At 41.0% G+C, this 21965-nt stretch overlaps 1 protein-coding gene across 1 annotated transcript in view; it reads left to right on the top strand.

The window, feature by feature from the left end:
• kcnk3a (potassium channel, subfamily K, member 3a) overlaps positions 1 to 19328 on the top strand; it is a 28279-nt gene extending 8951 nt beyond the window's left edge. The window contains exon 2 of the mRNA XM_020097533.2: positions 16631 to 19328. Coding sequence (XP_019953092.1) covers positions 16631 to 17544 — 914 coding nt within the window. The 3' untranslated portion in view covers positions 17545 to 19328. The remainder of the gene's footprint in view (positions 1 to 16630) is intronic.
• The last annotated feature ends 2637 nt before the right edge of the window (positions 19329 to 21965 follow it).

Genomic DNA, 21965 nt, shown 5'->3' with positions numbered 1-21965 from the left:
CTTGACAATAATTGAAAAGCAGAATATCCCCAGTCGTCTGATTTCATACCACGAAATATTGCATGCTGAAATGAAACTGAATATTTAGATTTTCTACGTTTGTATAAACAGTGAGCTAAATCCGAACTGTCATCAAAACCTCTTCCCTTGATCAGTTACAGAGATTATTAGTTGCAAGTGACTGAGACAAAGAGGAAAATGAAATATGTAAAGTGACCGTGTGTGGAGTATACAGATGAGACTGCCTCTCGGATAAGGCTCCGTCACTGTGTTTCTCTGTCGTGACCTGAAAAGGAAAGGTATTGCAAACGTGTTCGGGTGCTGACAGTCGAGATGTGAGCCCAGGAACAATGCTGGTGGGAAAAAAAAAGGTTGCTTGTATTGTGCCTCTTTGGTTTTGTAGTGTATGTTATGGAAAATAAAGCTTTGCAAGGAGCGTTGAGGATGTTTAGAAAGATTTCTTACAAGGTGGGGCTGGATTTTGTGTTTTTTGTCCAGTTGGGTCATTTTTTTATTGAATTAAGTTGAAATTGTTTTGAGTCAGTTATGATGTCGCATCCATGGAAGCTTCTGTCTCTCTAGCTGCTGTAACTCATAACAATCTCTCATCTGTGTTATTTTTTAGACTTAAATGCATTATTTGGTTTTCTAGCACTTGTCTTCCACCACACGGTTTCACAGGACCAGCGCAATAATGGCCATTATTCACTAATACATTATTCAGTGATTCTACTGAGGTCTACGTGAAACCATATCTGCTTCCAAGCTGCATATGTTTGCTTTTTTTAAAAAGACTAGTGAGTAGGTTTTAGGGGGATCTGCATTTGTATCAATATTTCCATTGGTGAATAATTACCTGAAACTAAGGATTATTTTTTATTTTTTATTTTTAGCATTCAGTTTGTTGAAGTATAAAACACTGCTACGTGTCACTATATCCTACTCACCAAACCTTTAAGAAACTACAACCATAGTCCACTGCAGACTTTAATGACAACTGTGTTACTTTCAGGCTCCTCTTCATCTTTTTTCTGTCACTCAAATGTGCAAATAATAAACCCACACTTGTGCCATTAAACACTAAATCTGCTCAGAGTTAAAGTCTCTTAAAAAAAAAATGATAATGCAGTTATTGTCTGCCGCAGTTAATTGGCCATGTGATCATTAATCTAAAAAGAATCCATAGGAGCCATTGTTTAGTAAATTACACTAAATTTGTGGGAAAAGACACTAACGCAAAACCATTTCCCTCGATAATGCTTAAGAGACGCAGTATTATGGCCCAGACTGAGCTGCAAATTGTCTGCGTTTGTTTATTGGAGCTCATTATGTGTACATTAGTACGTGTTTTGCAGTTTGAACTCAGATTGACCTCTTTCGATAAACAGTAGAGCTGCACAGAACCACAGACGTGTGAAGATTTATATGTAACCTACAAAACCCAAACAGCTGAGCTCAGTGTGCTAAAGATAGAGTCAGAAAACCGATTTCTGAAAAAGTACCAGTTGAAGCTCAAGGCCCAAAAACCAAAATTACAACTAGCCTCAGCTGCTATAAAAAGCCAAAACGCAGCCAGTCACATGACCACAGCGGAGAAGTTCTCCCCGAGGATCACACAATGTCATGAAAAGTGGCTCTCACACACACTTCTCTCAGACGGGTGGGGGTGTTATACCAGCTGGATGAGTGTTGATTATCTGCCCAAAGCACTGAGCTGTCTCCCCGGTGCCTGGAGAGCACCAGGAGCCTTAACTCTTTTCTGCCTGGGTATACGTCTATGTCACAATAAAGAAAATCCTTCCACATCAAGCATGGTAGACTCCTCAGCCGTGTGGAAAGCGTCTAAACACTGGGGTGAGAGGTGAGAAACTATTACTGTTCACAGAACAAACTCGAGAGCTTTCATTGCTGTTCTTATCATAACAACCTGAAGTAATTTTTCTCACAACTCGCTGGCTCCTGACGGCTCCAACCTTCCCCACATCCAGAGACTGGGACAGTGTTGAATGCTTTGGTAACTGTGGTGTTGTATTAGCTTAACACTACTCCAACTGGCTCCGAGCGCTGGAATGATTTGGTCCAACAGCGCCAAGAGACTGCTGCTTGCCCGGCTTATGCAGAGTCTCCCCGGGGAATTTGTTTTCCAATTTGTTTCCAGCATCTGCTTAATCTCTCAACAAGCCAACCTGGATGAAGTGGACTGTCACACACTGGGGCGTAATGATAATAACAATAACTGTGATAGGTGAGTTGTGTTTACCCCTGAGGGCTACGATCTGAACGCGAGCTTATGAGTACACATTTAATATCCATACAAAAAAAAAAAGTGCCCCGTGACAACCTTGGGCTAAAAAACAGGCTGCTAACCTATTTTCTCTGGAATAATCCCAATATCACTGCTGTCAGAGGGGATGTGTCTGCTCCTGGTTTACATGCTGATGTGTGGCGGCGCAAAACGGGTCCAGGGTGTTTATTGTTCATGGCAATTGACACAAATGGGGACAAAAGCAATCTGCAGTGTCAAAGATGCAGTTAGAGCTTTTAAGTTGAATTGATGATACCATAATGACACTGGGAGAAAGCTCTCTTGTTCTTTGTTCTGTGTTTTATATGTAGCACCATATGGAAATCCTTTGACAGTCCCCTAGAATCAATCAAGCTGCACAGAATTTTACACACTTGCTCGAGGTTATTTTTCCATTAAGCTCCATGTTTTATTCTTTGGAAAATTGTTCCAAAATGATCTATCTTGCAATGTTAAAAGATCATGGAAAACAAAATCCGGTATCCAGCGCTTGATCTGCACCAAAATGTCATAGGCTGTTTCTAGAACCATCCCACATTCATCTATCAAGTTTTGAATAAATCTGTTCAGTTGTTTTTTTGTTATCTTGTTCACAATCAAACAAGTCAACCATCAAACAACAGAGGGTGAAGACATAACCTCCATGGCGGTGATATCCATGTCAAATGATCTTCAGTCTCCATCATACAGCCCCATGTTAGAAATGTCCTGCGTTATTGTTGTAGCTTTGCTTCAGGAACCAGTTTGATCATAACAAACAATCCTGAAAGGTCTATTTAAGAAATGTCTGAAGTCCAATCTAAAGGCTAACTTCTACTTCAACTACATTCACATTTCAAAGAAATCTACTAGTTACTGTTTGATCGGTCCGGTGCTGTCATATCTGCTGCAGTGAAAGTTGTATCAGGTTTGTTTGAGGCTTACAACTGGACACCTGAATTCAAAGTCAATCAGGAGCCGAGGTGCGTTTTAATTGACTTTTGTGGCCCTGGGCAAAAGGGACCCTTTTGAACTGAACCGCTCATGCTAGTCTTCATCCAACATCTCAAATTATTAAGCCTTTGGCAGAAAGCTAGTGGGATTCCTGACCATGACCATGGTGTCGTTGCTGTCTCGTGTACACAACTGTTGTTGCTGTGTTTTAACATTAGTAACTCTCTGGGGCCCCTCTTTCACCTCGGGGGCCCAAAGCAATTGTCTGTTTTGCCTACCCTGTTGTGACGCCCCCACAGAAGACTGAAGCCAGTGTGCCTCAGAAACCCTCCCCCTGCTCACAACTCTCTGATGTTATCTGTAAACTGACAGTGAAGCGCACATCAAGCCATAATTGGTCTTCCAAGTGGAGGTGAGAAAATAACATATTAATTCATTACAGAACCACTTCTGTCATGTTTGATGTAAAAACAGGTGTAAGAATTTAAAATTCTTTCATGAGAGACTGTCTGAAAACGTTAAGTTAAACCGCGGGTTAGATAACCATGACCCTTAGCTTTTGTAGGTACTTTAGTTCGGATCCATAATCTTATTCTCCCTGATCTCCAATCATGTCATTGTTGCCTTTGCTAGACGTCGGGAGAAAAATGGCATTCGACATAAGTGTTGCATTTGAATGTAATCTGTGGTTTTGCAGAATTGTGCAGTGGCAATGTTCTTGTTTGGTGATTGCTTTGGAGTGGACTCAAGAATTGTGTAAAAGGACAAACAGACAGATACCATTGCAATGTGAGACCATTCTTATTTGTGAATGTGAAAACACTGATTGTTATTTCCAGAAAGTGGTCTTGGGTGTAAACAGTCGACTCATCTCTGCCTAGTATTGGTTCACTCTTTCTTGTAAATTAAGCAATATTTTATGGACACAAAGTAGGAAATTGGGCTTCTTGCTGTGAAAAACTGTTACAGGATATATTTTTTCTCTCTGTCCAATTTTGCTAACATTAAATTGATCATGTAAAGTTTGTGAGTAATCCTTTGTTTTTGCTACACTACATTAATGAGGCAGTGCCTCCAACTTTTATCATCCAAATACAAAGCACAAAGCTTTTGAACTCCTTCTTTGGTGCTGGAATAAAAAGACGTCACCAACAAGACATTTACACTTGCTTGCCAGTAACCCTACTAGCTATCATTACAACATAAAAAGCATCATGGCTACTGACATTTATGGTCTTTGGTTACTCTGCTCTACATCACCCATTAACAAAAATACACTTTAGCTGTGAGATTCAGGGGAAGGTTTTGATTTTCAGACGTGTAAAAGACACAGGACAGGAAACGTGGCAGGAGGGAAATTAAATCACTGTTAATTTACGTGAAATCTAACTCACAAGATAAGATTTCAACTCCAAATAGCCATTGATGCTGCCACAAGATGAATTCATTGTTTAATTAATAGAAGACACAACTTTGTCTGTCATTACTGAGTCCGGCTATTTCTGCTCATAATGAATTTCGGGCTGAGACATAAGCTCGAGTGAAGCGACATTTGAAGGTCCTTATTATAGTGGTTTCAACCTCTCCAGGTCCCAGACTGTCTGAATTCCCCACTTAAGAAATATCACTGAATAACAACAGGCAGTTTTAAAACCAATGAATCTAATTACACACCCGACACCAGCTGTATCCACAAGATTCATTATAATAAAGTTTGAATAAACTGACCTACTTTGTGGATAAGGTAAAACACGTCAAAATCACACTGCGTCAACTTCTCCAAGTAGGTTGAAACAAATGCTACGGGTGGATTTGCAGATACCGTGTGACCCAGGTCTGTTGAGGTGAACCTGCAGACTGAGTGGAGGTGGAACTGATGCTCTGCTCCCGGTCTGTCTGCTCCTGCCATATGGGCCACCCGAGGCAGTGGTTACCCCACCAAGGTGTCAAGGAGACCTGACACACAGAGGAAACTGGACGGTCATTCAGTCGTAGTTTGGCCAAAGTCATGCTACTGTGTGATTTGATTTGGAAAGTGTCCACATGTAGTGCGACGTGTCTGCATGTCACAAAGAAGCAAAAACAACCAGAACGTCATGGTGGTGGAGACATTATGTTTTCTCAGATTTTCTTTCTTATGTAAGACATTTTAAAAGCCCAAAGTTTGTAGTAAAGTTTCCCATACAAGTGGGAAGGGTTTGACCGAATCACAACAGACTGGGCTTCATTATCAGGGGGTCTTAGAGAGACAGAGGCTGAAAAGAGGAGCTGCAGCAACGGACAGTATGAGGACAGTGGTGTGTTGATGTTGTTGCTGAACATTAGAGCATTTAAAACTTTAAGGAACAAACTAATATAATAAACCTGAATATGAGCAGTTTCCTTTAAAGTTTGTCCCCAAAAATTCCAACTGCAAGTGAATTTCTATCTTATCATTATAACACTTTAGAAGTAAATACAAGTTAAAGAAATGCAGTAAAGGAAATGTGTTTTTTTTTTTAAAGCAATTTGTTCCTGTCAAAAACCTTTTTGTCTTCATGATTTGTGATGTTTACCTTTTCCAGTGCATTTAAATGAAGGCATTCTTGTGCCTTCTGTGACTGACAGTCGCGACAAAACAGCATTAAGCCAAATGGCCTTTTTTTATTTTTTTATTTTTTTCATTTGTTCAGATTTCTCAGTTTAGCACCCAAACAAAAAGCCAACAACTCATTTTTCAGCACAGAAGAGGCTGATGAGCACCATGCCATGTGGTTAGGGGTTCATGTAACACCTTAATAAGATCCATTACTTGATTTAATTGTCTCTGGTCATTAAGTCAGGTACCTGCACTAGTCCCGTGCATCAAATAACATGACACATGATAGTTTTGTAATGGAAACAACCCCAGTCAGGCAACTCTGCCAGGACGTTGATGGGCACTCGTGTCTCGAGTAGAAAGCCGTTGTCAGGACCACACAGGCCACTCTGTGTGTTTGAATGTATCCTGGTCAAATCCCATTCAAAGCTTTTTTTTTCTCTGAATCTGGTGGATACAGGATGATACGTTGTTTTGGCTATTTCATTAAGAATTTGATATCGACCGTTTCTGCAGCTTGCAATTTATGTAGGAATTCATAATTAATTGGAGATGATTCATTTCACTTTCAAGTTCAAAGAAAGTTGAAAACGTTTGAGCTATTACAGCCCAGCTGAGGTTCGAAGCTTTTCCTATTTTTCTTACATTTTCTTAACCTATTCAAAAGTTAGAATAATACCCCCCCCAAAAAAAAATTGTTTTCCAGGCCATTCACCATATTCTTCTTTAGTAGTCAACATTTAATAATGTGAGAACTTTCTTATATGCCACCACAGTATAAAGTTAAAAAAATAAGCTACTAGCCCCTTAAATGGAGGCGTCCAACAAAATGTTGAGCAAATTTCATATCAACAGTTGTTGTTATTGAAATAAAAACCGTCGGAGGTGTGGATAATCCAGCAGGAAGCTCTTAAACCATTGATTTTGATTGTTTTTCTCTTTTCCTCTCAGGTGCATGATTTTGAAATTCATAAAGCAGCTGGATAGAAACGCAGATATAGACGAACGTGTCCTGGTTTTGTTCTGAATCTGCAGTCGAAGAATTCTGTTTCTGTAATTTGTCTTGCATTGTCTTTACTCTGGTGGCAGACTTGACATTGACATCAACAGTGGAAGCAAAGATGTTTGAATGAATCGCTGTTGGTGATTCACTCTGAAACTATGGTCTGAAGAGGTTGTGCTTTATAGTGAAGAATTATTTGGTTTAATTCAACTGATTCCTTGTATTGTGATGAAATGCATCAAACATATGATACAGGTTCCTGATCTACTAGACCGGATTTAAAAATAATTCAAAACATAAGGATAGCTTGTGCATATCATCATTTTTGCATAAAATTCTCTGTGTAGCCTGAATGTTTTTCATTGTACCACAATATGTCCTTCTGTCTTCTCATTTAATCCTGGGTTTTTACCTTGTTGTCGTCCTTTTTGCTGTGTAATCTGATGCGTGTGTGTTATGTACCAGACTACGCGTGCCTCCCCTTCGCCAGCACGTCAGTTCAGGACAGCATCTGCTCCCTGAGAGCAGCTGAATGAGCGGAACAGGGGCCAGAACATGTACGAATATATCAGTGGAATCAGGTGACGGAGGCAGGTGACTGTGCTGCGCAGGCTGCAATACATCTCATTGAATTAGAGAGTGAGGCGACAGGGAAACACAGAGAGAGGAGGGCAGAAAGAGACAGAAGCGCTCGAAAAAAACTGAGTGAGGGAAGAGGAACAAGATGGCAAGACGAGCTATTTTTAAAAAAGCATTCAGCTGAATAAAACATTACCCGGCCGCAGTCTAAATCGCCAGAAATCACAAGGCAGGCGTGAAATAACCATGTCAAATTATAGCAGGCTTGTCACGTATGTTTTGTTTTTTAATGACGCGGAGCTGGACTACTTCCATATGCAATTTCTCATATGCCGGACCAGAGAGGCTCCCTTCAGTGTGTCGGGTTTAACAAGCGTTGCGTGTTGTTTTATGTGGTACAGTATCCGCTGCCTCTCCACCAACACGTGAGACAAAACCATTAGAATCCAAAGCTTTTTAATAGTGTGTGAATATTAGCAATCATCTGCTGATTCACTCTTGGCCCAGTTCCCTAGCCGAGATGTAAGTGTGTCTCGGCTCTTAACATATTCCACTGAAAATGATCCTCGTCATCCTCACCACCATCATCAGCCGCGGCATCTGTGACTAATTATGCACTCTAGCCTAAAGTCTAGCCCGTGCTTCACAACACGTTTTGGTCTGATGTACCAGAACGGCCTCATTAGATGAACTTCTTACACCGACCGCTTTGTTCCTCATTTATTCTTCTGAAATGATTTTTTTACTTTTAGCTATGTTGAATTATCCACTATCATAGTTTAACCATTACTGTTAGCTTGAGTGCTAACAGTTCCAACTCCTTTTTCACCACTTATAGCTATTTCAGCTACAGCTCAAGTTAGCTATTCAAGTTGTTTTCAGTGGTTAATCCATTATTCTCAAATAGCTATAGGAACCGTTTTCATTCTTTTTGCTAACCATCCACTCTTGCTGTGATTCCACCACAGGTACCAGGATCTGAAATAAGTTCCAGGGAAATCGTTCCCGAAACCGCTCAGGGGTTAGATATTGATTTAAAGTGATATCGCCAAGCCCTGGTCCCTGGGACTAAAACTTCCAGGCAGCTAGCCTAGTTTGTAGAACTGCTACTTTGGTGTGTAGATGCAGGTTTTGCAGTACTTCCAGCTGTTTACAAGGGGAATTAGCATCTCTCCCCAACACAAACAATAACGAATTCCAGTATCAAATCAAATGTTCCCTATTGTCTCCATTACTGTCTTCATGCCAACAGAGGCACACTTTCACAGCAGGTAACCCAAATGGAGCACTGGAAACGGATCCCTCTGTTATTTGAGTTGACCTCTTAAAGGCCTGGAAAGAAATCCCAACTTGTTCCTATTAGCAGTGACAACAAATTAAAGACTTCCTACCATCTAAATTAAGTTTTAAAACTTGGTTTCAAAAATGTACAATGTTTTGATAAGAAAACTTGGCACAGTACAGAGAGAGAGATATCTATTAAAAATCTGCATGTCCCTTCAGTTGTATTTCTTAACCTTATTTTGCTTTACTTCCCTTTTATATTTAATCTCTCATCTACAACTTCTTCCTCCTTCTCCTCTAACGTCTGCTCCCCCCGTTGTGTACACTATCTGCGTATGTAAACTCGTGACCCGGTCCAGCTGTGTTGTGAATTTTAAAACAAATCTGCATCAACTGTGTATCAGGTACATAAATCACGTGAGTTATTTAATTAGGTAACCCTCCCAGAGATCTCACACTCCACATGGAATGCCTTGCTTGCTGACCTCATGGAAAATTGCGGCCTGCCAAGGTTCCTGCTCATATCCCCTAAAAAGGAACCTAAGGAGTACGTTTGGAAAAAACTCTGATACAGATTTTTTTCTTTTTTTCACTGTGAAAGCAAAACATTAGAGCAAGATGGTCGGACACACGCAGACAAACATTGTTGTTTCAATGCTCCAAGAGATGCCTAGTGTGTGTGAATGTTGTGACTGTGTTGCATGTTGATGAGAGGTTTTATTACAACACAGGTAAAACTGGGGAACATGGCAGCCAAGTCGCAGCTCGGTGATCTCACCTCTTGTCTCTTTGGTCTTCAGGCTTGTAATGCTTCAGTGTTTGGGCCTCAGCTGTGCATTGGATGAGAGCACATGCTCCCAGGCCCTGATTTGGAGCCCACACAGGGGTAACCAAGTTAAAGTGAACCCAGACAGACGCTTTGCCAATGTGCTGTCTCCTCTAGCGTAACATGAGATTGCCTGTGATGAATATATCCAGAACCCGCCAACACCTTCTCGCTCTGTTGTGCAGGCTGCGTGTTCACTGTCACTGCATATAATGAAAGTTTGATTAGAGAGATATTTTTTCCTCTGTTACAGTTTGCTGACAGCGGGGACAGTATAATGTGGAAGCTGACATACCTGTCATTGATATTATAATATGACAAAGTAAAGGATCTAAGTTGAAAAGACGATACATGCAGTGTCAAAATTATTCATTTCCAATATCAGTTAACCACAAGTAAAGTTTATTTGGTATCATGTTGAAAGGAAAGCGATCGTTCAGTGGAGCCTCACTGAACTTTGAGTACACAGGTGAACAGCTCTTTGTGCAGGAGCGGTGGTGCAGCTTCAGGGTTCTGTTGACTGAGTCCTGCTGAATACTGACAGATGTGGGTCAGAAACAAAAGCAGCTGTAGCATGACGGTCAGGGATGTGAAAAAGAGATCCCTGCAATATGTTTCTCCATTCGCTTAAGTCTAAACTTAATTGTCGAGGAGTGAATTTTTTGGTTTTGATTGAAGTGGATTGTAAAGTCAAAAAGACGCGTGAATTTGACACATGAGACCAACGCTTGCAGCCTGTCTGGAGGGAACATTTCTTTTAACCGTGACTGCAAACTTTAATAAAGCACTTCTGTTGGAAGTCAGTCTTAACCGATGGCACTAACATAGAATATCTTGCTGCTCATTGTGTACCTCTGTATCAGCTCTGTAGTACTGAATAATACAGCACTGAAGCCATTAAAACAGCAGAAAGAGCTCTCTCTCTTTAATCCATAACTCATTGAAAACTCATTGAACTCCAACTCACTCAAAATAAATAAAGCAGCTTTGGTTCTTTTACCTCAGTTTTGCACTCATTGACTCTAAATATTGATATTTTTCCCGATAAAAACTATTCCTAGAAATCTTTGCTTTCGCTCTCATTACATGGACATTACACAGCCTCTGTCAGCAAGGCCTTGTGGGTCAAAAGCCGGACGGAGTAATGGAGGGAGGTGGGAGAGCCAGAGCTGTGTTTGAGAGCCTGAGTAAACAGTCACGGGGTCGTCTGGAGTTTGAGGTGTCTGTGATTGAAAGTTGATGGTCGGTCCGTTGGTTCCCACTTTACACAAAGGTAGGACATGAGTCGTGGGAAAACCACGATTAACCAAGATTAACTTTTACTCCGACATCTTTGGGTGTCATCCGTGGAAACGTTTGATGCTTACATGCAGATACGAATTACAGTTTGCCGGGTCGTGTAATGATATCCTTTGCCAGACACAGCTGGAGAGGAAAGCGAGCTGCGACGCAGGCATGCTGGGAATCAGAGTGTTCAGAGACAGTCTGTACCAAACGGATGACACGACCAGTGTTTATTTGTACATTTGAACAGAACATTCTCCAATCTGCGCAGCATTGTTTTGACGGTGTGAACGGAGATGTGAGTGACGTTGCACAGGCTTGGCTGCTCGGGCCACCTGTACCTCGAAGAACTAGGTCAGCCATATAGGGCAGAATGTTGTGATTGAGTGTAACACCTCAGAGCTCACTGTGGCTCTGCTAAAGGAATTTGTTTACTGACCGCTGCAGTGATGCATACTGACAGTGATGCACACTGACAGTGACGTCAACAAAAATCATCACACTCAAGTTTCAAATCCAGTTCTCTGCTCCTGATGTGAGGACTTTCAAAAGTTTGTGTTTCTGTATAGTGTATACACACAGACTGTGTATAAAAATGGATGACGTGCTTCCACTATTCTGAAATGAAGCCAAAATATCCCAGATATGAACACTGCCGTCTTGTGCCAAAGACGTCCCAACCGATACACACACTCGACCAATCGCGAGTCAGTCTCAGCTGTCAATCTGGACCGGAATTAAAAAACTTTAAAACCAAACTTTGAAAAAAATGAACACTTGAATAAACATTAGTTTGATTAGAAAGAATGTCTTGTACTGCAACAACCCACAAGGGGGCAATCAAGACATTTTTACTTCACTTTCGGGAAGCTGTCATGTCGTCCATCAGACTCTGGTGTCATCAGGTTTCTACCACTTACATCAAAACTTAAGCCTCTCTGTCGTGTCTTATCTTTTATTTAAGTCCTCCACTGTTTAATCTGTATAGGTATTTTTAATCAATTTAACATCAGTGTTACACACTCTGGGGATTTGGAGGATATGCCCCCTCCATTTTTAAAATCCTACTCTTTCTTTCATGCTTTTAGTTTGATTTACTCACTCAAATCTCTCTGACCTCCACACAGTATATAACTAACATAATCCAGATGACATAAGTGTGTATTCATGCGCACGATTGAGTTAGTACGTTTTTAATTTAGATGCTTTGGCAGTTTTAGAGCTTTTTGATGGTCACTAAATGAACCTTAAATCCATCATGGTTGGGTTATTATGGCTGCACCATTACATCAAATGAAAATATGTCAGATAGATGAGTCCTTAATTTTCTAACACTCCCACGAAATGTTTCCTGATGTATTTGATCTTTTTGATAAGATTTAGAATCCACTGAATTTTTAAATCAAGCCATTTAGGTTGAGAGCAACAATTTGTAATGGAGTGAAAGCAAAAGAATGAAAATGTACACAGGAGGGTTAAAAGAAATCTAAACTAGAACAGCACTCAGCAGAGCGTGTGCCTCCGCCATGGCCCAACAATCCTCAAACTCAATCCAGCTGCACCAAATTTCACACTCATGGATTTCAGTCCTCTGAATGTGCCTATTTTTTTTTCACCGAAAAAAGTTGGAATATGTCCAATCTCGTAACGTTAAAGAAAGAGGGAAAAACATTCCTGAATCTGCTTTGTGATTAGAATCTGCACCAAGTCATTCCCTGACCCATACCATATACTTCCTCCAAGTTTTGTGGGGATTGACTGATTAGTTTTTGAGTAATGTAGCTAACAAACGCAGACAAATACAAAACCTGTTGGCAAAAATGTATTGTCAAAAGATCTCAATGTATAAGAAAATGTTTATTTTACAGCACTAAGATGACAACCTTTTAGAAAGCATATAGCGCTAAAATCCTCTTTTAGTCTGCAAGTATTCAACAGAATCCAACCTTTGCCTCTGAGACCTGAGTGAAACCCTGCCCCACACACTGAGGTGTGTATTATAGCGTGGCACTGACTGGTCTCCAGGAGCACAGATGTCTGAGGACATTATCAGTCTCCAGTGAACCCTAGAGAAAGAGAGAGCGAGCAGCTCTGTCACCAGCACCTCTGGTTCTGAGCCTGCACATCCTGAAGTCTCCTCCAGAGACCGTGAGGAGACTTTCCATCCTGTCAGACGTGTAATGTGTACATAACATGCCAAGTTTCATAGCGCCATTTTATTCCCCCTTGTGTACGCATCTGTCATTTGTATTTAATTTCATCCCTGGCTCCTGAAAACATATATTTTCTCCTTGTGGCTTTTTTTGTTTTGCACAAAATATAAGAAACAATTCTAGAAAATACAAACATTCAAATCGCACCACCTCTTTCAGAATCCTCTCCTCATTATGGTGAGGCAATGTGCTTGATGAATGGGTTGTGGTTCTAATTTTGTTGGCAAGAACAAATTGTGCCTGGTAATCGATGAAAATTTAATTGAGTGACGGAGAACTGGAGCCCTACTCGCCACATTATGCCTTCCTTTGATGTATTTTCAAAGCCTGCTTCTTCTTTTTTTCCCCCGCACCTAATTAATCAGGCTAATGAAGAATCCTTCGTTAGCCTGTTGGTGTTGGAGACATGACAGGGAAGGAACTGCATTCAGATAAACTAGCAATCAGGACTAAAACGACAGCGAGCACAGATGACTCGCATTGCTACAGACGAGCTGCGTTAAAAGATATCAGACGTTTAATTTAGAGAAACTGAGCGAGGGTTCATGTGGCACACCACTGAATACAGCTGCAAGCATGCCCATCTGCTTAAGTGAATACGGGAGAATTAAAACATGAGAAATTAATTGGAGGGTTAAAAAAAAAACATGTTGCAGACCCGGGAAATTAATTCTCTGAGTTACAAAATGTTTAGGAAGAGAAAAGATATCATACAGGAATATTTGTTATGTCTATGAAATGAATTGTTTTGAAGCGTTTAAATTAGGACCAGCCTGTTGCTGGAGGCATTAGTTTAAATGATTGGCTGTAAATTATGGTTCGTAATGAGAGGCAGCAGTGAGGAGGGAATGAGAGCTTCGAGTACGGTGCACCTGTGTTCAGCTGACATTTATAAGCCTCCCCCTGCTTGTTAGTCTTTTAAAGGCTCTTATCTCCTTTCAATGTTATGCAATTTTCATATTTTCTTTTACATGATAATTACAGAAATTAGGTTATGAGACAATCAGTCTCGGGCTGCGGCAAAGTCTTTGATATGGCTTTTACATGCTGCAACCATCCTTACACACTTTGACAATCTGCACTAATTTTAGAGGAATTACTGTTTTCTGTGAGAGAAAAAACAACCGAGACTGTAATTTCCCAGATGTCTCCTCTCGGTTTTTCCCGGTCTCTCCATAAAATATGTGCAAAATAGTCGCAGCCACTCCCTCATAATGACACCGCTATTTTGAAACCAAATGTGTTCAATATTAAAGCTTCAGCCTCAGAGAGTCTGGGGCTCCTCAGATGTCGATCAAACCTCAGTGGTCTGTTGTTTTTTCACCTTTCAGGCTGCACTTTTCCTCTGCCAGTGGCAATGACAGTAATTCATGTAAACAGAGCAAGTGGCCCTGGTGGCCCCCCCCCCACCTCGTGCCAGGACGAGCTGCGGAGACATCCTGTCTCATGATAACTTTGTCACTGTTGGGAGGAGGGGGGGGTTTGGAGGGGAGGGTGATGTCATGCAGGCCGCTTCGTTCACTCGCACAGCGGCAGGACTGCCGGCCTTGTCACCTCCAGCCACCATGTATGCTCTTGACGAGCGCCGCTGTCACTCTGGTCGTCCCCGAGTCCCGATAAGCTGCTCCCTGCTGCTGACAGCTCCTGACAGGGCTTCAGCTCAGCCTCCGAGCTCACCTGAACACACTGTCCCACTCACTCCACAATGAATGGTTAATAAGCATTTACCTTTTTTACCCACAGCTGCAGAGCTACGAACCTTTGGGTAATTCTGAAAATATTCTGGAAGTCCGTTGAGACTGAATGTTTTAAGAGGTGACAAAGGACCCAAAACAAGATGCTGATTTTCTGACGCCGCAATGCTTGCGGGGAATTTAGGCCGATAAATAATTTAAACAGAGGCAAAGAAGCTGAATAAATTGTACCTTCTCATTTTCATCCTCTTTAAATGTTCAATCTTCAGAAAGTTCTGATTTCAATATGCTCACAGTGGCTGAGTAGAACACATTGTTATTCACAGACCTGTGCTGCAACAGACTGGCCATTTCTTATGCATTTTTGATAACCAGAAGCCACTGGAGGAAAAACCAAGCTGGTAGTCAGTCATAATAAATGTCAACAGGAACTGTGTTGTGAGAATCGACCATATTGTCACAGCAGAAAGTTTCAACAAACCGCAAGAGGCATAAAATCACATTATGCAATTAAAAGTGTTTGTAGAAGTAGTTGAAATTGTTAGTTAATGCTGAAAATAGCGAATTGAAAGTTGTAACAAGTATATAAAAGGGAAGTAGTGGTGGATAAACTGGGCTTAGCTATGTATAGTTGCGATAGCTAAAAGTCCCAAATGGTTGCACTTGATGAAAACTAAAAGTAAATGGCAGTAGTAGATGGCTAAATGTATTTAATGGCATTAACAGTTAAGAATGAATGAAGCTAAAATTGACAGATGGTCAAAAATGGTTAGCTAACATAATGGATAAATTACAAAAGCAAAATTACATTATTCCTTCCACAAACACATACAGTAATAGCAGCTGGGTACGCCTTAAACAGATTTGGCACCGGACAGACAGGTGAATCAACCACACAGATCAGTGTGACAACAAAACCCGACCCCAAAGAATCAAATCAACCCCAGGAGTAATTACATTCTCACTATTGTCCAACCTTTTTCCATTTGCTGATCCCATTGTTATCAGGGACATCATCTCTCAGCTCCCGTGTGCAACAGGTTCACTTGTGGAGAATATATGTCAGGCAGTAATGATGCTGCGTGCGACGACCTCGTATCCTGTGGGACAATGGGAGCGAGAGAAGGACGTTATGAGACAAAAAGGGTGACGCGTAACCTGAAATGTGCCGGAAGGAAGATCAAATCTGTCCTGAAATTCATGAGCTGTGTACACTTGCATACAGAATCACTCTGTGAGTCATGCCTCATCTGAAACTGGCTGGTGTTGAGCAGAGGTGTTATCCAAGTGGCCATTTCAGTGAATACACAGGTCACATGACATCTTTAACGATAATTCAATTAAAGGAAAGTTCATTCCCCGACCTTTGACACGAAGTTGCTAAATCAACTTGTTTGTTGTTGTTGCAAATTTCTCATCTTTTTCCGTTCTTGTTTTTTGGATCCTTCCAAGGACTCAGTGGAGCGCACACAAACTGCCCTGCTGACTTTTGCTATTCTACTGTGGGAGTCCTATAATCTGAAGATCCAAAGGACTGCAGGACACCCTATGGTGTTCTGTTTATTTGATCTGGAATAATGTAGAGGGCTAATTAGGTGCAAATGCACTCATTAGCCGAAGCCACTGCACAGAGACAAATTGTCAATGAATTATTCAAACTCCCTCTCCCTTACACGACATCAGTACTTTGCTATTCCTGCCACACTGCTGTGCATTCTCAATTCCAATTGCATTCTGGCGCTGTGAAATGAAGAGTCTTTGAATTTATCAGAAGTGCTGCTCAAAGAATACAAATCATTTATATCTGTCTGCTCCAGGTTTGACAATCTTCCCCGCCTGCAGCCTCCTCCTCTCAGACCCCTGTCCCCTGCACTGTAGATTTAATTAGTTCTGCCCTAGTAAACCTGCTCCTTTCTCCTTCTTTCCCTCAGGATATGGCCATGCAGCCCCCAGCACAGATGGAGGGAAGGTGTTCTGTATGCTCTATGCCCTCCTGGGCATCCCTCTCACCTTGGTCATGTTCCAGAGCGTGGGTGAGCGGATCAACACCTTCGTGAGGTACCTGCTCCACCGCCTGAAGAAGTGCGTTGGCATGAGGCACACGGAGGTCTCCATGGTCAACATGGTGATCATTGGTTTCATATCTTGTATGAGCACATTGTGCGTCGGGGCACTGGCCTTCTCCCACTTCGAGGGATGGAGCTTCTTTCATGCCTACTACTACTGCTTCATCACGCTCACCACCATCGGCTTCGGGGACTATGTGGCGCTGCAGAACAAGCAGGCTCTGCAGACCAAGCCTCAGTATGTGGCCTTCAGCTTCATCTACATACTGACTGGTCTGGCTGTGATCGGAGCCTTCCTCAACTTGGCAGTGCTGCGCTTCATGACGATGAACGCTGAGGACGAGAAGAGGGATGCAGAGCAGAGGGCGCTCCTTGCTCACAACGGTCAGGCGGGAAGACACATTAACTGCTCTGCAGATCCGGCCTCCTCCTCCTCCACGCCGTCTGGATGCGGTGGAGGAAGCGGGGTGGGAGGTAATGGAGCAGCGAGCCGAGGCCTGCGTAACGTGTACGCTGAGGTGCTCCACTTCCAGTCCATGTGCTCCTGCCTTTGGTACAAGAGCAGGGAAAAACTACAATACTCCATACCCATGATCATCTCACGTGACCTCTCCACCTCGGACACCTACATGGAGCAGGGAGAGGCTTTTTCCAACCCCCTCCACTCCAATGGCTGCGTGTGCAGCCTGCAGCGTCACTCGGGCATCAGCTCGGTTTCCACTGGTCTGCACAGCATCAATACCTACAGAAGACTCAATAAACGTAGAAGCTCCATCTAAGCCAAGAGGAGTTCATGCTTTAAGGTCGAGTCCCACTTGAGTCTAACATGTGGAGAGGGAGGGGCCCTCCTACTTGTGGCGCTAGATTAGCGGTGGACATCAGGGCACTCTGGACCATAACAAACGCAGTACTCCTGATGTTTGCTTCTTTCTGGCCCTGAAGCGCCCGCCTGCTGCAGTCTCCAGACTCCGGCCATGTTTTTAGCTTCCATTAGCAACGCACAAACCATTTAGGACAACGTTGTTCCTGAGATGTTTATGCTAATGGTCGTTCGAGAAGCATTCAAACTTTGGAAATCTTTCTGTTAGAGGATAAGGAAAAAGCGTGTAGTTCGTTCTGCACCTGGGAATTCTAACACAATACACTATACTATTTCAAAAAGGGACAAAATACACTGTGAAACATGTTTTTAAGAGGGATTGGGTTGTGTGTTAACTGTATATAAAGCCCCACTAAGAAATATTTTATTTAGTAACACAGAGTCAACTTTTTTCAAAAGGACTTTTCAGAGGGAATCTTAGGGTTGTAAGTATTATACTCACTTCAAAATGTGTATATATTTGGACACTTCACTTGTAGAAAGCCTATTTTTTCAGTGAAACTTTTCAAGACTAATCTCAGTGTCTTCTCCTGTGTGTCTGTTACTAAAGGTTCAAGCCAAATTTTCTCATCCGCTTCATGTATTTTCCTTCCATCACATGCATTCAAATGACAGTTTTGATTGAGAATGAGCAGGAATGGTTTAAGAGTCTTGCGCAAGAATGGAAAACCACCCAGCTCTTTGTATTTCATATGAATCACTATAAATTTCTTTTTAATAGCTTCTGCCTGTCCGCTGTTGCTTGTCTTACATTTTCATATAGCACAACTATATTCTGATCTGTCAGAGCATGTTAGCTCACTTTGTGGATAGTAGAAGATCATATCTTACTCACTGCTGCACCTTAGAAGACTGTCGTATATGCTTTAGGACACTGGAACTCAGTGCACTATCTTACTCTATTTTTTAAAGTACTTTATGTTTTGTTATAGAAATGATATGCCCGTATTAATTCATTCTTCTGTTACTCAGTTGAGATATTTGAATTACTACTCGGTGTTGTTGTGAGTGCTTCAGAATAGCAGGTCACCTCACAAATAAATGGCCTCAGAGTTTGCACCTCATGCACTTATAGGGGGGGGTGTGTGTTCTCCAACCCCAAATAACACACTTGATTCAGCCAACTGAGGTCTTCATGCAGTGTTTCTTCTCTTTATTTTTTAGTCCTCTGACTAAAAATCTTACATAATCATCATTTTATTTGTGTTTATTTTACTTTATGATGTCTATGATATCTCAGAGTTTCATCTTTTATTTTCTATTGGAACATTCTTATTAACTGCAACATGCATGTTAATATTGTTCGGCATCTCTCAGTAATCGACAGAGGGACTTCAGTCAGTGTGGCTACATTCAAAGCATGTTTTTTTTTCTTTGACAATAATAAAATATGATTTAAAAGTATTGACTAACGAATTTCTTTGCCTGTTTTGGTTTTATGTTCCCCTGAAACACAACTGCTTTAAATAAAAATATATATATAAAAAAACATGCAGTATAAATCAATACATTAATTAAAGTAGTTTTAAGGGGTAGAACACCCACTGAAAAAGTGACCTGGCCTGTTTCTTATATCAAGTCTTTAAAATAATATTACACTGTCAGCACTGCTTTCATCAGGGCTAACTTTTCAGTCAGGTCTCGGTGCCTCTCGGTGAGTTACATAACCAAAGTTGTAATGAGGTGACTTTAAGTGTTATGACACTTATTTAAAAACTGTCACAGTCTTATATCTGCAATCCATAAAGTTTTCCACTTGACTTCAAACGAACAAAAATGTTCCCAGACCAACTGTAATCTTTAGCTTCACAACACCTGATGCTGTGATTTACAGTATGTGACCAAGTAGTGTGAGGAGGAATCACTTGTGTGATTGATGCAATAACAAAAATGGTGTTTACTGTGCGAGTGTAAATTTGATATTAATCATTGATCTGAGACTAGGACATGCTTTTTTGGATTTGTTAATGTCTCACAGAAATACATTTCTAGGTTGGGTGATTATGTGATTGCATGATATCGATGATGGAGTTCCTCATGTGAGCATTCTCGGCCCTTTGTTCTTTTCTTTATAAAGTGCATTCTCCATCATATTAACAATATCATACTTCATATTTTCACTTCCAACTGTTCAGCAGATGGCCAACAATGAAATACTATATCTACTAATTATCTACTACTTTTCAAAATGGGGACATTATGTTTAAATGTAAACATATGACCAAGGATGCCTCCAATCTGAATCTGACATATTAAATTTTTTTTCTCCTATAACAGTATGATGCAATTACAATTATATAATGTATATTTTCACTGCATAGGTACTTCTCATACTAGACGATTGATTACCACTAAGCCATACTGCTATACAGCTATTGAATGCCTTGTTGCCTGGACTTTGGGAATATTATTGTAAATCCATCACTTTCATTTTCCTCAAACCTATGTATTTATTTTCAAATGCTCAATGACCTCATATAATTCAAGTGGAGAAACGACTACTTGTTCTTGGGCTAAATATTCTGACACAGAGGTTAATGTCAGAAACAGGCTTAAAACTCACTATATGTATTTTTTTGTATTTCCATTTAAACTACTGGCCCTTTACCCAAATGCCCTGAAACAATAACTGAGAACATCCTGTCCTCTGAGTCCTCGACGGCTGCAGCCATGATCAGAGACGCGTTTCTGTCGGTTTATTTAATCTCTGATGCGATAAGTTCTGTTATATTTAGCTGAATGTCATTCATGCGCTTCTAAAATGTCAATCTCAGCCCTGTCATTAAAAAAAAAACACTGACAAGCGCTTCTTTGGGACCGTGAGTGTAATCCAAACAAACTACAGTAAACGTTAAAACTGCGGGGACTCGTGGGTTTTAAGACACAAATGACATCTGACAGGCTGCAGCTCTTCATGCTTGAACGGCCGAGCAGTACAAAATGAACTGAGGACAGTTTGAAGGGATGTTTGTATTTAAACATTGGTGCTGTTTTCTTCTTTGACCACCAGAAAATGTTAATGAGCTTTAAAATAGAAAAAGATACAAAGCATATATATATATATATATATATATATATATATATATATACATATATATATATATAAGCTGTTTTGTTGTATAAGGTTATATAAGGCTCCCCCCGCAACTTAATTCTTAGAAGTGAGATGAGTGAAAACATAATGTGGTGATGTAACAGTGTAATTAGAGAGTAAACACAGTATATGGACTGTTTTCGGCTCCATGATACTCAAAAAACCATCAAGTAGAAACCAGCTGGAAACACTATTCCTCACCTCGTCTCATTAAAGTGGAAAATCCATATGATTCTGAGGGATCAGCAGTCAAATCAAGGTATTGATTTTTGGGGGAAGAAGCAACGTAAGTGTTTGTAAGTTAACAAGAGGGATAAAAGCAGCTGGCAGGAGAACAAACACAACACTTCTCATAAACAGAGGCCATTTCTCAAAGCATCTTTCAGGCATTTAAAACGTGTGAATTCTCAGTATTTCCTTCAACTCCTTTTTCCTCTTACAGAAAATGATACACAATCAGCATTTACAAACACATAACTCCACGTTTCCCTCATGTTTTTTTTTCCTGTTGCTCTTTTTTTTCCCAAGACTGGCAATTTGTCAAACACACGAGCATTATTCCGCAGAATAATCTCTGGGATGAGTTTTCTTTTCAGAGGCAGTGGAGCATATTCACAGGAATAAGGGGAGGCGATGGCGCTGGTTGTTTAACGGCTGATGGGTTTCTAATCTTTTCAGAGCCTCCACCTCTGAACGACCAGTATTCAGTTCCGCTAACATCTCGATTCCTCTGCAACAGGAAAATACACCAGGACCTTTATCTTGCGAGGTGAGAATGCCATTAACAGGCTGCTCGACTCTGTGCTGTTAATCACATAAGAGAGGAATTGTCTCTTTATGTGCTGAAAACCGTCTCTCCTGAAGGAAGCAGCAGGATGTTGTGTATTTTTGTGTTGTAAGAATTACAAATTGCACACTTTGCCATCTGGTTTTCTTCTCGTCAGTCACCGTGTGATATTTGATCTTTTGAGCACTAAGCCACTTTATCTTTTGCTTCCATGTGGGAATTACAGCAAAGAAACACACTAGTGTGGTTCCCACACAGGGGAAAAAAATAAACAAGATGACAGCCATCAAATAAAACTGCACCACTCGATCCCCATCCTTTGAAATGGGAATTTCTCTGTTTGTCTTTCTATGTTTTCATTATTTCTCTTTGACTGGTAGTTTTTTTTGTTTGTTGTTTTTTTCTCACATAAACCATGCAACATTGATGAGAGGTTGCA

This window comes from Paralichthys olivaceus, chromosome 19, assembly GCF_024713975.1.
Source record: "Paralichthys olivaceus isolate ysfri-2021 chromosome 19, ASM2471397v2, whole genome shotgun sequence".
In the NCBI taxonomy this organism is placed as follows: Eukaryota; Metazoa; Chordata; class Actinopteri; order Pleuronectiformes; family Paralichthyidae; genus Paralichthys; species Paralichthys olivaceus.
This window is presented reverse-complemented; position numbering and strand designations above follow the sequence as displayed.